Source organism: Bos grunniens, chromosome 15, assembly GCF_055505025.1.
Source record: "Bos grunniens cultivar Pamir isolate PY7600 chromosome 15, Bosgru_T2T1.0, whole genome shotgun sequence".
In the NCBI taxonomy this organism is placed as follows: domain Eukaryota; kingdom Metazoa; phylum Chordata; class Mammalia; order Artiodactyla; family Bovidae; genus Bos; species Bos grunniens.
The window spans coordinates 43,656,824-43,670,220 of record NC_141179.1 but is presented as its reverse complement, the minus strand read 5'-3'; the positions used below and the strand labels follow the sequence as shown (position 1 = coordinate 43,670,220).

Genomic DNA, 13,397 nt, shown 5'->3' with positions numbered 1-13,397 from the left:
AACTGGACATGGAACAACAGACTGGTTCCAAATAGGAAAAGGAGTACATCAAAGCTATATTGTCACCCTGCTTATTTAACTTCTATGCAGAGTACATCATGAGAAACGCTGGACTGGAAGAAGCACAAGCTGGAATCACGATTGCCGAAATATCAATAACCTCAGATATGCAGATGACACCACCCTTATGGCAGAATGATGTTGAATACCTTTCCATGTGCTAAATGACCTTTAGGAAAATACAAATCAAAATCACAGTGAGACCCCACTTTACCCCCATTAGGATGACTCTTATCCAAAAACAGAAGATAACAAATTTGGGGACAGTATAAAGAAATTGGAAATCTTGTGCATTGCTCATGGGAATGTAGCTGCTGTGGAAATCAATATAGCAGTTCTTTTAAAAGTTGAACATAGATAGATTTACATATGATCCTGTAATTCCACTTAAAGGTATGTACCCAAAAGAATTTGAAAATAGGGACTCAAACTAAAAATTAGCTATAATCCCTTGAGGTTAAAATAACTAGTCTCAACATTTAGGACTGTTCATCTTGTTTTCTGTGTATATGTGTGTATGAACAAAGTTGAGGATAATAATACAATTTTGTATGCTTGTCATCCACTTAACACTATATCCTGAGCACTTTCTCATATCAATTAAATGTTCTTTTAAAAGAATTTTTAATATTTATAAAACAATTGATCAAATGGATATACTATAGGGCTTTCCTGGTAGCTCAACGGTAAAGAATCTGCCTGCAATGCAAGATATACCATCATGTATTAACGCATTCCACATACACAGATTGTTCTGCAAGTCTCTGATTATTTTCATGGGAAACAAATTCTAGTCATGGAATTATTAGATTAATGGCTTTATTGACTATGCCAAAGCCTTTGACTGTGTGCATCACAATAAACTGTGGAAAATTCTGAAAGAGATGGAAATACCAGACCACCTGACCTGCCTCTTGAGAAACCTATATGCAGGTCAGGAAGCAACAGTTAGAACTGGACATGGAACAACAGACTGGTTCCAAATAGGAAAAGGAGTACGTCAAGGCTGTATATTGTCACCCTGCTTATTTAACTTATATGCAGAGTACATCATGAGAAACACTGGGCTGGAAGAAGCACAAACTGGAATCAAGATTGCCGGGAGAAATATCAATAACCTCAGATATGCAGATGACACCACCCTTATGGCAGAAAGTGAAGAGGAACTAAAAAGCCTCTCGATGAGTGAAAGAGGAGAGTGAAAAAGTTGGCTTTAAGCTCAACATTCAGAAAACGAAGATCATGGCATTTGGTCCCATCACTTCATGCCAAATAGATGGGGAAACAGTGGAAACAGTGTCAGACTTTATTTTGGGGGGCTCCAAAATCACTGTAGATGGTGATTGCAGCCATGAAATTAAAAGAAGCTTACTCCTTGGAAGGAAAGTTATGACCAACCTAGACAGCATATTAAAAAGCAGAGACATTACTTTGCCAACAAAGATCCGTCTAGTCAAGGCTGTGGTTTTTCCTGTGGTCATGTATGGATGTGAGATTTGGACTGTGAAGAAGGCTGAGCGCCGAAGAATTGATGCTTTTGAACTGTGGTGTTGGAGAAGTCTCTTGAGAGACTGCAAGGAGATCCAACCAGTTCATTCTGAAGGAGATCAGCCCTGGGTGTTCTTTGGAAGGAATGATGCTAAAGCTGAAACTCCAGTACTTTGGCCACCTCATGTGAAGAGTTGACTCATTGGAAAAGACTCTGATGCTGGGAGGGATTGGGGGCAGGAGGAGAAGGGGACGACAGAGGATGAGATGGCTGGAGGGCATCACCGACTTGTTGGACGTGAGTCTGAGTGAACTCCAGGAGTTGTTGATGGACAGGGAGGCCTGGCGTGCTGCGAGTCATGGGGTCGCAAAGAGTCAGACACGACTGAGCGACTGAACTGAACTGAACTGATGAACTATTTTAACCTTCTTCTAAAAAGAATATTGCTAAATTCCTTTCTGGAGAGTTTTAATAATTATGCCATGGTTCTAAAAGTATTCTTATTTCACTGTACTCTTGGTAGCACTGAGGATTTTGTTTTTCACATTTGCATTATTCACAAGCAAAAGATAAGTTATATTTTCACTTTAACTTGTCTATTAGTGAGATTGGACATGTTTTTCATATTAGCCTGCAATTGTTTCTTCTTCATTGAGGTAAAATTTATATACAGTGAAATGCATAGATTTTTTGTTTCCCCCACATCATGTGGTTTGCAGGATCTTAGTTCCCCAACCAGGGATCACACCTGGGCTCCTGGCAGTAGAAGCACAGAATCCTAATCACTGGACCACTACCTGTACAGAAAGTTTACAGTTTAGTGAGTTGTTAAACATACACACCCATCCCATCCCAAACAAGATCTAGAACATTTCTGTCACACCAGAAAGTTCTCTTGGGACCCCATCCAGTCAGTGTCCATCTAGTTGTTCTGACTGTATTATCTTGTCTTTCCTTGAATTTTGCATAGTGATGCCAGAGTATGAACTCTCTTGTTTTGTGTTTTTTTGTTTAACATAACATTTTGGAGATTTATCCATGTTATTGTTTATAACATGAGTTCCTTCATTTTTATTGCTAAGCAGTATTCTGTGGTTAGGAGTGTATCACAATTTATTGATAGATTCTCCCCTTGATGAACAAATATTTGAGATGCTTCCAGTTTTTTTTTTTCTGTTATGAATTAAGACAGTGGTAAAAATTCTAGTACAAGTATATTTGTAGACACATATTCTCATTCTCAGATTAATAACCTGTTAGTGGAATTGTTGAGTCATAGGGTAGAGGTATATTTAACTTTATATGAAAGTGTCAAGCAGTTCTTCAAAGTGGTTTGACCCCACTCACACTCCCACTCACAATAGTTCTGTTTGTTTCATATCATCAACATTTTGAGTTGTTGCTATTTAAAAGTTTAGCCATTCTTGTAGATGTGAAATGGTATATCATTGTGGTTTTAATTTGCATGTAGGTTTAATTTCTTGAAAGAGAAAATGTGAGTTGCTCAGTTGTGTTTGACTCTGTGACTCTAGACTGTAGCCTGCCCGGCTCCTCTGTCCATGGATTCTCCAGGCAAGAATACTGGAGTGGGTAGCCATTTCCTTCTCCAGGGGATCTTCCTGACCCAGGGATCGAACCTGGGTCTTCCACATTGTGGGCAGATTCTTTACCATCTGAGCCACCAGGGAAGCCCTGATAATTTCTTAATATCTGGTACTTTTCTCAATACCTGTTTTTCTTGATTTTTAATTTAAGTCTGTTTTGGTCAGAGAACCATATGGTAAGATATTATTATTTTGAAATTTGAGACTTGTTTTCCCTTTGTCTTTCATTGATTTCCTATTGTATTTCATATGTATTTGAAAAGAATGTGTGTTCTGCACTTGTGTATAGCATGTTACACTTTAAGTTAAGGTGGTTGATAGTGTTGTTCAAATATTCTATAACCTTATTAATCTTTTATATATTTGTTCTATCAGTTACTAAGAAAAAGTAATTGATATCTTCAACTATGATTGTGGATTTGTCTCCCTTTTAGTTGTTTCTTTTTTTACTTCTAGGTTTTTGAAACGCTGTTATTAGGTGTGTACATATTTCATTTTAATTCCTCAAATGACTACATAATTATACCCTTCTCTGTTACCTTTTTGAGGTTGCCCCGGGGATTAAAATGTGCATCCTTAAGTTATTGCGGTCTCCTTAGACTTAAGATTGTTACTAGTTTACATAAAACCTTGAAGCAGTATATTTTCATTTATGTCCCTACTCTTTGTGCTGCTGTGATTTATTTTATATTTACAGATATTAAAACCCCCGCAGTGCAATATTATTTTTTAGCATAAGCAGTTAATCTTTTAAGTAAGTTACAAGATGATGGGAAACATAATATTTTATACTTATCTGCTGGTTTACAATTTCCAGTGCCTCTTATGCCTTTCTGTAGACTAAGTGTCTAAATGACATCCATTTGGCCTGAAGGATATATTTTGTTTTTTAAATTAGTTAACTCATTTTGGCTGTGTCAGGTCTTAGCTGTGGCGCACAGGATCTCTCCGTGCAGTGCGTGGTTGCTGTGCAGGCTCCAGAGTGAGCAGGCTTCGGTAGTTGTACCTGTGGGCTCAGTAACTGCGGCACTTGGGCTTAGTTGCTCTGCAACATGTGGGGTCTTAGTTCCCCAGCCAGGGACCAGACCTGTGTCCCCTGCTTGCAAGGCAGATTCTTTATCATTGGGCCACCAGGAAAGTCCCCTGAAGGATATACTTTAGCATTGTTTGTAGTGCAGATCTACAGTGACAAATTCTCTAGTTTTGCTTATTTGAAAACATGTTATGTCGCCTTTCTGTTTGAAACATATTTTTGTCTTAAAGGATATTTTTGCTAGATATACAATTGGCCGGGTTTCTTTTTTTTTTTTTTCTTTCAGCACTTTAAATTGTCTCTGTCCTTCATTGTTTCTGGTGAGAAATCAGCCATCTTCATATCATTGTTCCCCTGTATATGATACACCAGTTTTTCCTCTGGCTATTTTCTAGACTCTTTATATTTGCTTTTTAGCAATGTAATTATGGTGTGGTCTTCTTTGTATTTATCTCCTAGGTTTCTTATATGTAATTATAAGACAACATATATAATATTCAGATCAGATCAGTCGCTCAGTCGTGTCCGACTCTTTGCGACCCCATGAATCGCAGCACGCCAGGCCTCCCTGTCCATCACCAACTCCTGGAGTTCACTCAGACTCATGTCCATCGAGTCAGTGATGCTATCCAGCCGTCTCATCCTCTGTCGTCCCCTTCTCCTCTTGCCCCCAATCCTTCCCAGCATCAGAGTCTTTTCCAATGAGTCAGCTCTTCGCATGAGGTGGCCAAAGTACTGGAGTTTCAGCTTTAGCATCAGTCCTTCCAAAGAAATCCCAGGGCTGATCTCCTTCAGAATGGACTGGTTGGATCTCCTTGTAGTCCAAGGGACTCTCAAGAGTCTTCTCCAACACCACAGTTCAAAAGCATCAATTCTTCGGTGCTCAGCCTTCTTCACAGTCCAACTCTCACATCCATACATGACCACAGGAAAAACCATAGCCTTGACTAGACGGACCTTTGTTGGCAAAGTAATGTCTCTGCTTTTGAATATGCTGTCTAGGTTGGTCATAACTTTCCTTCCAAGGAGTAAGCGTCTTTTAACTTCATGGCTGCAGTCACCATCTGCAGTGATTTTGGAGCCCAGAAAAATAAAGTCTGACACTGTTTCCACTGTTTCCCCATCTATTTCCCATGAAGTGATGGGACCGGATGCCATGATCTTCGTTTTCTGAATGTTGAGCTTTAAGCCAACTTTTTCACTCTCCACTTTCACTTTCATCAAGAGGCTTTTGAGTTCCTCTTCACTTTCTGCCATAAGGGTGGTGTCATCTGTGTATTTGAGGTTATTGATATTTCTCCCGGCAATCTTGATTCCAGCTTGTGTTTCTTCCAGTCCAGCGTTTCTCATGATGTACTCTGCATAGAAGTTAAATAAACAGGGTGACAATATACAGCCTTGACATACTCCTTTTCCTATTTGGAACCAATCTGTTGTTCCATGTCCAGTTCTAACTGTTGCTTCCTGACCTGCATATAGGCTTCTCAAGAGGCAGGTCAGGTGGTCTGGTATTTCCATCTCTTTCAGAATTTTCCACAGTTTATTGTGATCCATGAAACATTATATGGTAATGTTTTTTGTAGGGAAGGGTGTTTGTGTTTTTATCAAATTTAGGAAAAGTTATGCCATTATTTCATCAAAAGTTTTTATTCTGCCTCATTGTTTCTCTTTTACTTCTGGGTCTCTAAAGTATATGTATATTAACTTGGTGTTTTCCCACAAGTTTCTGGGGGGTGCATTCTTTTTTTTTCTTAGTTCTTCAGATAGATAATTCTTATTGCTCTGTCTTTGAGTTCACTAATCTTTTCTTTTGACATCACCTATTTTACCCATCTTTTATTAGGCCCATTTAGATAATTTTAGATATTGTCATTTTTGACTGTAGAATTTACTTTTTTATAGTTTTCATTTATTTACTGAGATTTCCCCTTGTGTGAATTCCATAAGCCTTTTAACATATAATAATTGTCTTAAAGTCCTAGTTTGCTAATCACAACATATTGGTCATCTCAAGGTCTGTTTCTGTTGACTTCATATTCTCTTGACTCTGGATTACATTTTCTTCTTCTCATGTGTTGTAATTTCTTACTGTATTCTGGATATTGTAGATGATACAGTATTGGGATTTTTAATTTGTTTATCTTCCTCTGAAGAATATTAATTTTATCAAGTAGTTAAGTTACTTATGGAGGCTGGGTTTTGCACTTTATTAAGGTAGGTTTGTTTTGGTTTTGGCATTTGGTCTCAGAGTGAGTCTTTAGTCCTGGGACATAGTCTTTATTCCTAAAATGTAGTCAGTGGAAAGCCTGAGGTATTTTTCAAGCCCTTCTAAACTTGGTGGGGTTGAAATTCTAAATTCTGTCTGCCCTCTGGTGAGTATCACTGAATCCTCTTTTCAGCTTTTTAGCCTTCTAGCTGCTGCTTTATTCCAGATTTATTGACACCTCCCCAACACATTTGCAGTTCTGAGGTCTTAAAGAATTGAGAGGAACTTATATACAGGTTTGGGGGGGTCCCCCTCCCTCTGGTTTTCTCCTTTCTAGGATATCCCTTTCAATATATAGCCATTCTGGCAGCCCTGGACTTCAATATCTTATACCATAAGTTGCCTTATGCTGCAGATTGGTGACTGCCCTCAAGTGGAAAAGCTGTTGAAACCAATGTGACCCACTGTGGTTCCCTTCTATTGAGAATCCCCTCCATTTCCTGCCTGCTTTTCACCATTCACCAGTGCCTTCAGATGGTTGCTTTTTCATATTTTTTTTGACACTTTATGATTGTTACCTGAAGGAAAGTAAGTCTAATATAAACTTCTCCCCTGTTGTTGGACTAAAATCTGTTGCTGGACTATGGACCAATACTGGGATTGATCTAAGCTAAATACCTATTAGCACTAAAATCTAGCATTCTTATTGGATTAATGGCCAAGTAAAATAGTAATTTCAGTTTTTAACCTATTCTTTCTCTAAGTTTGGCTGAACAGAATACTGAAATACCATATGACATGTAGTTGATGCTATTTTCTATGTTATTATCTACACAGAAAAAGCTGCATTCGTAGTTTAAGAGCCACAAAAGCACTTTTAACCACTCTGACTAGGTGCTTCAGGAACAGGTTGGAAAGATTCTGTGGGATCTAAAAGAGGAAGTGACTGTGACAATGTGTTGCTGGGAATTAATTCCCTGGTAATCCAGTGGTTAGGATTCCATGCTTCCACTACAGGGGTCATGGGTTCAGTCCTTGGTTGGAAAACTAAGATCCCTCATGCCATGTAGTAATGTTCCTGGTACTTTGTTTTCCCAGTTAATGGAAATCTTTTTATTTCTTTTTTTTGGCCATGCTGTGCAGCTTGCTGGGATCTTAGTTCAATTCCCTGACCAGGGCTGGAACCCAGACTCACGGCAGTGAAAGGGCTGAGTCCTAACCACTGGATCACCAGGGAATTCCCTGTGGAAATCTAATTTTATTTTTAATTTTAAAATATTTTTATTTAAAATTATTGTATGTATTTATTTATTTTTTGGTTGGCATAAATTTCCTTTAATAATTTCTACATTTCCAGTAGGATTTAATTTTGAGGTTTAACATATCAAGCCAGTATTATGTTTTGCAATTTTAGTAATTCTGGATTCCAGGTCATTTAAGATGGAAATGCAAAATTTACTTAAGTAATTTAATTTTCTTCTTCTGTAACATCTAAGTCTTCATCCTCTTCATCATCATCTTCTGTTTGGTGATCCTTTCTTAGTCGACAGGTCAATTACCTGTCCTGTTCCAGATACACACTTAGCAGACAATGATTTTTGAAGAGGTGACTTCGAATTTGCTCTTACAATATCTAAACGGGATGAATAATCTTGTGGATACAGAGAATGTCGGAAAACCTCTAAATCTTCTTCTTCATCAATCTTTTGTATATTTTGGTAGGCAGCAGTGTAGACCTCTAAAGCTTTGCCGTGAAATAACATTTCAATAGTGATGAATTCTGAAAATATAGTCTTTATATCCTTTATTTTCTGCTTTTCAAAATTGTCAATAGTTTCCTCCAGATGACGAGTTGTTCGGGTAGCATCCATTGTAGCTCTTTGTAATTCAGTTTCTGCCTGTGAAATAACATGTCGATCAGATGGGTTTCTCTGACGTGTTCTTTCTAACTGAGTTAACTGTTTAGCTTCTCGATTCCTTGCTGTTAATGTTGCTTTGAGATCATCTCGCTTCATTTTTACAATGGTTCCATGAGCTTTCAAAGGTTCAACTACTTTGGCTTCAAGTCTTTCAACCTATTGAGAATTATTATAAAATATAACTCGGCTTGTCGATAATCTTGAAGTTTGGCAAACTCGTCAGCAAAGTTTTTCAGGCCCTGCTTTAAGTGCGGAGTCTCGGTAGAGGCATATACGTTGATTTCATTCACCAGGAGGTCCGCTTTGTCTCGCAGTCGGGCAGTTTTCCACACGTAAGCAGCAAAGATCTGGCACAGCTCTCCGAAATCTTTATCCACATTGGTGACAGCATCTTGCAGTTGTCTGGTCTGAGCGTCCCGGTTTTCCAAGCTGTGCCTCAACATGCTGCCTCGCTCACGGCCGGAGACCCTGGGCTGAGACCCAACGACAGGGTCTTGGCGCCCGGACATGCGCCGGGGCGCGAGAGCCCACCCCGTGCGCCCAAATTATTTTATTTTTAATTTTTTGTTTAATTTTAAGCATTTAATGGAAATCTAATTTTTTAAAACCTTTTATTTTGTATTGGGGAATGGCTAATTAACAAACAATGTTGTGATAGTTTCAGGTGAACAGCGAAGGGACTCAGCCATACCTGTACATGCATCCATTCTCCCCCAGATTCCCTCCCATCCAGGCTGCCACATAACACTGAGCAGAATTCCCTGTGTTACATAGTAGGTCCTTTTTGGTTAATGGAAATCTAATTTGTAGTGCAACAGATAAACAGGATAAAATAGTGTATCTACCACGGATCCAAACTCAGGAATAAATAGACATATGAAATATAAATGAATTCATGAGTGTAACTTCCCAGGCAGCTGCTTAGGGATATTAGAATCTAGGCACAGTCACATCTCTTCTGTTTAATGAAATCTGACATAGCGAATCCACTTTCTCAGTGTCCTCTATCCTGTTTTGCTATCGGCTTGCTTCATAACTTTAGATAAGTCCCTTCTTTCTGAGTGTCAACTTCCTCAAAAAAGAGGAGTCCACGGGAATTCCATGGCAGTACAGTAGTTAGGACTCTGCTCTCACTGTTGAGGTCCTGGGTTCACTCCCTCGTAGGGGAACTAAAATCCCACAGTCTGGGAGGTGCAGTCAAAACAAAAAAGGAAAAAAAGAGGAGTTCAGAATAGACAATATGTAAGGTCTTTTCCAGCTTTCAGCTTCTACAAGTCTATGGTCAGAAGGGAGGATTTCCTTTTGAATTTGAAGACAGTCCCTTGCATTAAATGGATTTTAACCTATTTAAATCATAGTTTTAATTCTTCTGTGTATTTTTTAAGGTTGCAATTGTGGCTCAGGACTTGGCAGCATTCCATACTGCATCATCAGAAATGGGGCACCAACAACATAGCCATCACTTAGTAACCACAGAAACCAGACCTTTGACCTTAGTGGCAACATCCAACGGCACCCAGATTGCGGTTCAGGTGAGTACAATGGCAGCTGTCCTCTGTCGACAGCAGTGCTGTTCAGCCCTCAGCCTTGTCACTGTGCTCTGATGCATGGCATTCACAGAAGCAGGCCGCAGAATAATACGCAGTGCTTAGCTCCTTTAAGGAAATTGCCATGTTTGAAATAAACTCAAAGAGACTAAAACTTTGTTTGCTACTATCTTTGCGTGTTATAAGGGAATTTATAACAAGAAGTATAAAGCTCCTGGTATATACATCCCTGTGTGTACCTGACCAGCCATCTTTACTGTCAGAATAAAAGTTTTAATTAGGCAGGATTCCATAAAGCATTTAAGAATTATTCCTTGGAAATGAACCACCTGTAAACATAGACTCCCAAGTTAGTCCTCAAAAATGTCTCTGCACAACAGCTGTATGTTATGATGGGGAATGTCAGAAGACTATGAAGAATAGTCTCTGGGAAGTCACTGCATTCAGAGAATCTAGAATATGAGGTGTAGATTACCTTTCCTTGGGAAGTTTGTTTTGTTTTAACATATTTACTTGGAAAGGGTTAGAATGCACTCAGGAAAATGCCAACTGTTGGTTTTAATTTAGTTTATGGGCATGAAGCTAAAGGCTCATGAAGCTCTCTATCTCCAACAGAAAAGATAAGCATCTTTTTGTTCCTTGCATGTGTGAAGATTTATCAAAATCCTGTATAAAGAAACTGCATTATTCTCCCCAGCAGGAATTTTTGTGTTTTGTGGATGAGCATTAGTACTTTAACAAGCCCAGGTATTAGAATTATAGAGAGAAATTTTACTTCTGGGATATTATATTTCTTTGGCATTACCTTGACTGTGGCTTTGTGTATGTTCCTGTTTCAGCTTGGAGAACAGCCATCTCTGGAAGAAGCCATCAGAATAGCATCCAGGATCCAGCAAGGAGAAACGCCAGGGTTGGATGATTAATCCTCAGAACAGTGGAGCAATAAAGCCAGAGAAGCCTTTCATCTTCAGGCAGCAGAGATCCATGAAGCCCGGGCCCAGGAAAATTAGAAATTTTCCATTCCCGAAACACTGTACACATTTTTATGCAAGAGTGGAGAACATTTTATTCTTGACACTTTTGTGTATATAACCCTTGGAATAGATTTCCTGAACTGATGTATTGTGTACAAGGAAGTATGAAATTAGGGCAATACAGTAATTTTTTATGTTACTCTTTTATCAGATTGCAAACTCCTAGAGTCTACGTGCAAGACCAGTGAAGTCTTACGGAGTCTTATGATGGATTTTTAACTTACTATGAAAAAAGTAAATAAATAAAGGCTGTATTGAAAATGTCAAAGGTTCTATACGTCAAACAATCATAATTCCAAAAGCCATCATGGATAATAAAGGATGTAAAGCCTTCAGATATTTCCCTCAGCTAGTAGAGTGTCTGCAGTTTTTGTTCTACTGTATACTTGTCCATTTTTATTTGTATTAAATATCTCACGGTTTGAAGACTATTCATTACAGTTTTCCACCCCTGTTAAATTCCAGCTCTGCAAGCTGAAGTGCTAATTATATTAGCATTACATTGGATTATGTATAAAATTACAAAGTTTGGTTATTTAAAATTAAAAAGTTAAATCCAGTACTTCGGTTTTGTTAAAGATGATTTCCTGAGTGTTCAGTTTTTTTGTCACTGTTTCTTAAAAATAACGAACTATCAAAGCTTGACCACAGGCTGGAGCCCGGGATAATAGTGCTGTAATTGGGAATGGCTTTACTCTGAAAATTAGGTTAGTGGGTTGGTGTAAATTATTTATTTTTGCTTATGTACCTTTGTTTTAAAGCTTATTTACCCTAAAGTTTATTATTAATTTTGAATACAGCAATTTTTAAAATGTTACCTTTATATTTGTTTCATTAAATTGGTATGGGGTGGGGGGAAGAGTTGTAGAAAACACCACTAATGTAATTGGTTAAAATACAATATATATATATTGAGAGTATATTATGTATCAAGCACAGTAAGTACTTTTCCATACATATTTATCTGCTCATAACAGGAGTTTGTGAGATATATGAGATTTAATACCTCTGTACATGAGAAAGCTGAAGGTTCAAAGAAGTTGTGTCTGCCCAGAACTTGGTGAGGCAAGGCAAGGACTTGAGAAGCCAGACTGACTCCCATGTCCAGGGTGTTTTTTTTCACCACACCACAACTGCCTCCAGATTATGTATATGAGCTTTGGTGATTTCTTTTTTTAAAATTTCTGGTGGCATGCCGAATCTCAGTTCCCTAAACAGGGATTGAACCCATGCCCGCTGCAGTAGAAGGGCAGAGTCTTAACCACTGGACCTTCAGGGAAGTCCCAAGCTTTGGTGGGGATTTATGATTGCCCAGTGACCTGATAAGCATCTGAAAAACCATCTCTAATGTTAGAAATTCAGTGTAGGGGCCACCAAGTTCCAAAAAAGGTGGGAGAGTGTGTGAGGGTTGTCCTATAAGAATCACTTCATTGCTGTTTTCACCATGCTTTGTTTGCCAGAGAGCTGAAACAGGGCTGTTTTTCATTTCAAGCTTTACAGTAAAAAGGAAAAAATGTTGTGCTGTTTTATTTAATATAAATGTTATCTTTGATCAGGTTCTTTGAAGTCTTTGCTAAGAAGGGTCATGACTTAGTCATTTGAAATGGGAAACCCGGCAGGGTTGGGCAGGGCGGATTGGCTGCTTCCCTTCAAAGCTCTTCAAAGATATATAACATTAGAAAAGTCTTAGTCACCCACAGTCTCAGTCTGCATTCTTGACAGAGACATTTAAATACACACAACTCCCAGCTGAGGCTCAGAAAGGGGTCAGCATGGGGCAGGGGCTGAGGTAGGGGTGGGATAGAGGAAGAACAGGATCTTGAACTGTGCTCCCGCCTTCCACTCTTCCTCTGGGGACTGGCTGCCAACCCAGAGCTGCTCTGCTGAACCCAGCTGGCTCTGCTGTGAACCAATACCCAAACCTCCCTAGGCTTTGCCTTTCACCTGCCTTTGTTTAGAATCGGTGTTCATCCCTCACCCCAGCTCCTCTGCCTGGTTTGGACAGAGCTGAGCTGGATGCTGCTGGTGGGCCTGATTGTCCCTCAGCTCAAAAGAAAACGCCTTCCTAATAGCACCAGAGAAGAGGGCAGGGGGTGTTGCTGGTTTGTCCCCTGACTTCCTGGGAAGGGAACTCAGGAGCGTAGACAGTGTATTCCTCCAAGGGAAGACTCCAGCTGATGCACTGAGAGTTATGAGTAAAGCTGGTGTGGGGTTTCTTCTTAGCCCGCGAAAGTTGAAGAGCCCCCCCGAGATACTTGATGAAACTAGAGTACATCTTTTTTTTTTCTTCCCCAGCTGCTCCACGAGTCTTGCAGAATCTTAGTTCTCCGACCGGGTATTGAACCCAGAGCCATGGCGTTGAAAGCACCAAGTACTACGCACTGGACCGCCAGGGAACTACCCCAGGGTACATCTTAGCAGATGTAGCTAGTTGGAGCGTAACTCTGCAATATGATCCAGACGATGCTCAAGGCAAGCCTTTCAAGTCCAAGAAACCCTGCCCCC

The 13,397-nt window shown here is 39.4% G+C and overlaps 1 protein-coding gene and 1 pseudogene across 9 annotated transcripts in view; one reads left to right on the top strand and one right to left on the bottom strand.

The window, feature by feature from the left end:
* Positions 1 to 11,709, top strand: part of ZNF143 (zinc finger protein 143) — a 67,185-nt gene extending 55,476 nt beyond the window's left edge. For all 8 annotated transcript variants that reach the window (XM_086340112.1, XM_086340106.1, XM_086340105.1 and 5 more), the window contains 2 exons: positions 9,697 to 9,843; positions 10,698 to 11,709. In XM_086340112.1, the coding sequence (XP_086196238.1) occupies positions 9,697 to 9,843; positions 10,698 to 10,781 (231 nt within the window). In that variant the 3' untranslated portion in view covers positions 10,782 to 11,709. The remainder of the gene's footprint in view (positions 1 to 9,696; positions 9,844 to 10,697) is intronic.
* Positions 7,696 to 9,526, bottom strand: LOC147357760 (CBY1-interacting BAR domain-containing protein 1 pseudogene; annotated as a pseudogene). Its single transcript, XR_015142085.1, has one exon. The product of XR_015142085.1 is annotated as a CBY1-interacting BAR domain-containing protein 1 pseudogene (transcript).
* Positions 11,710 to 13,397: the final 1,688 nt, after the last annotated feature.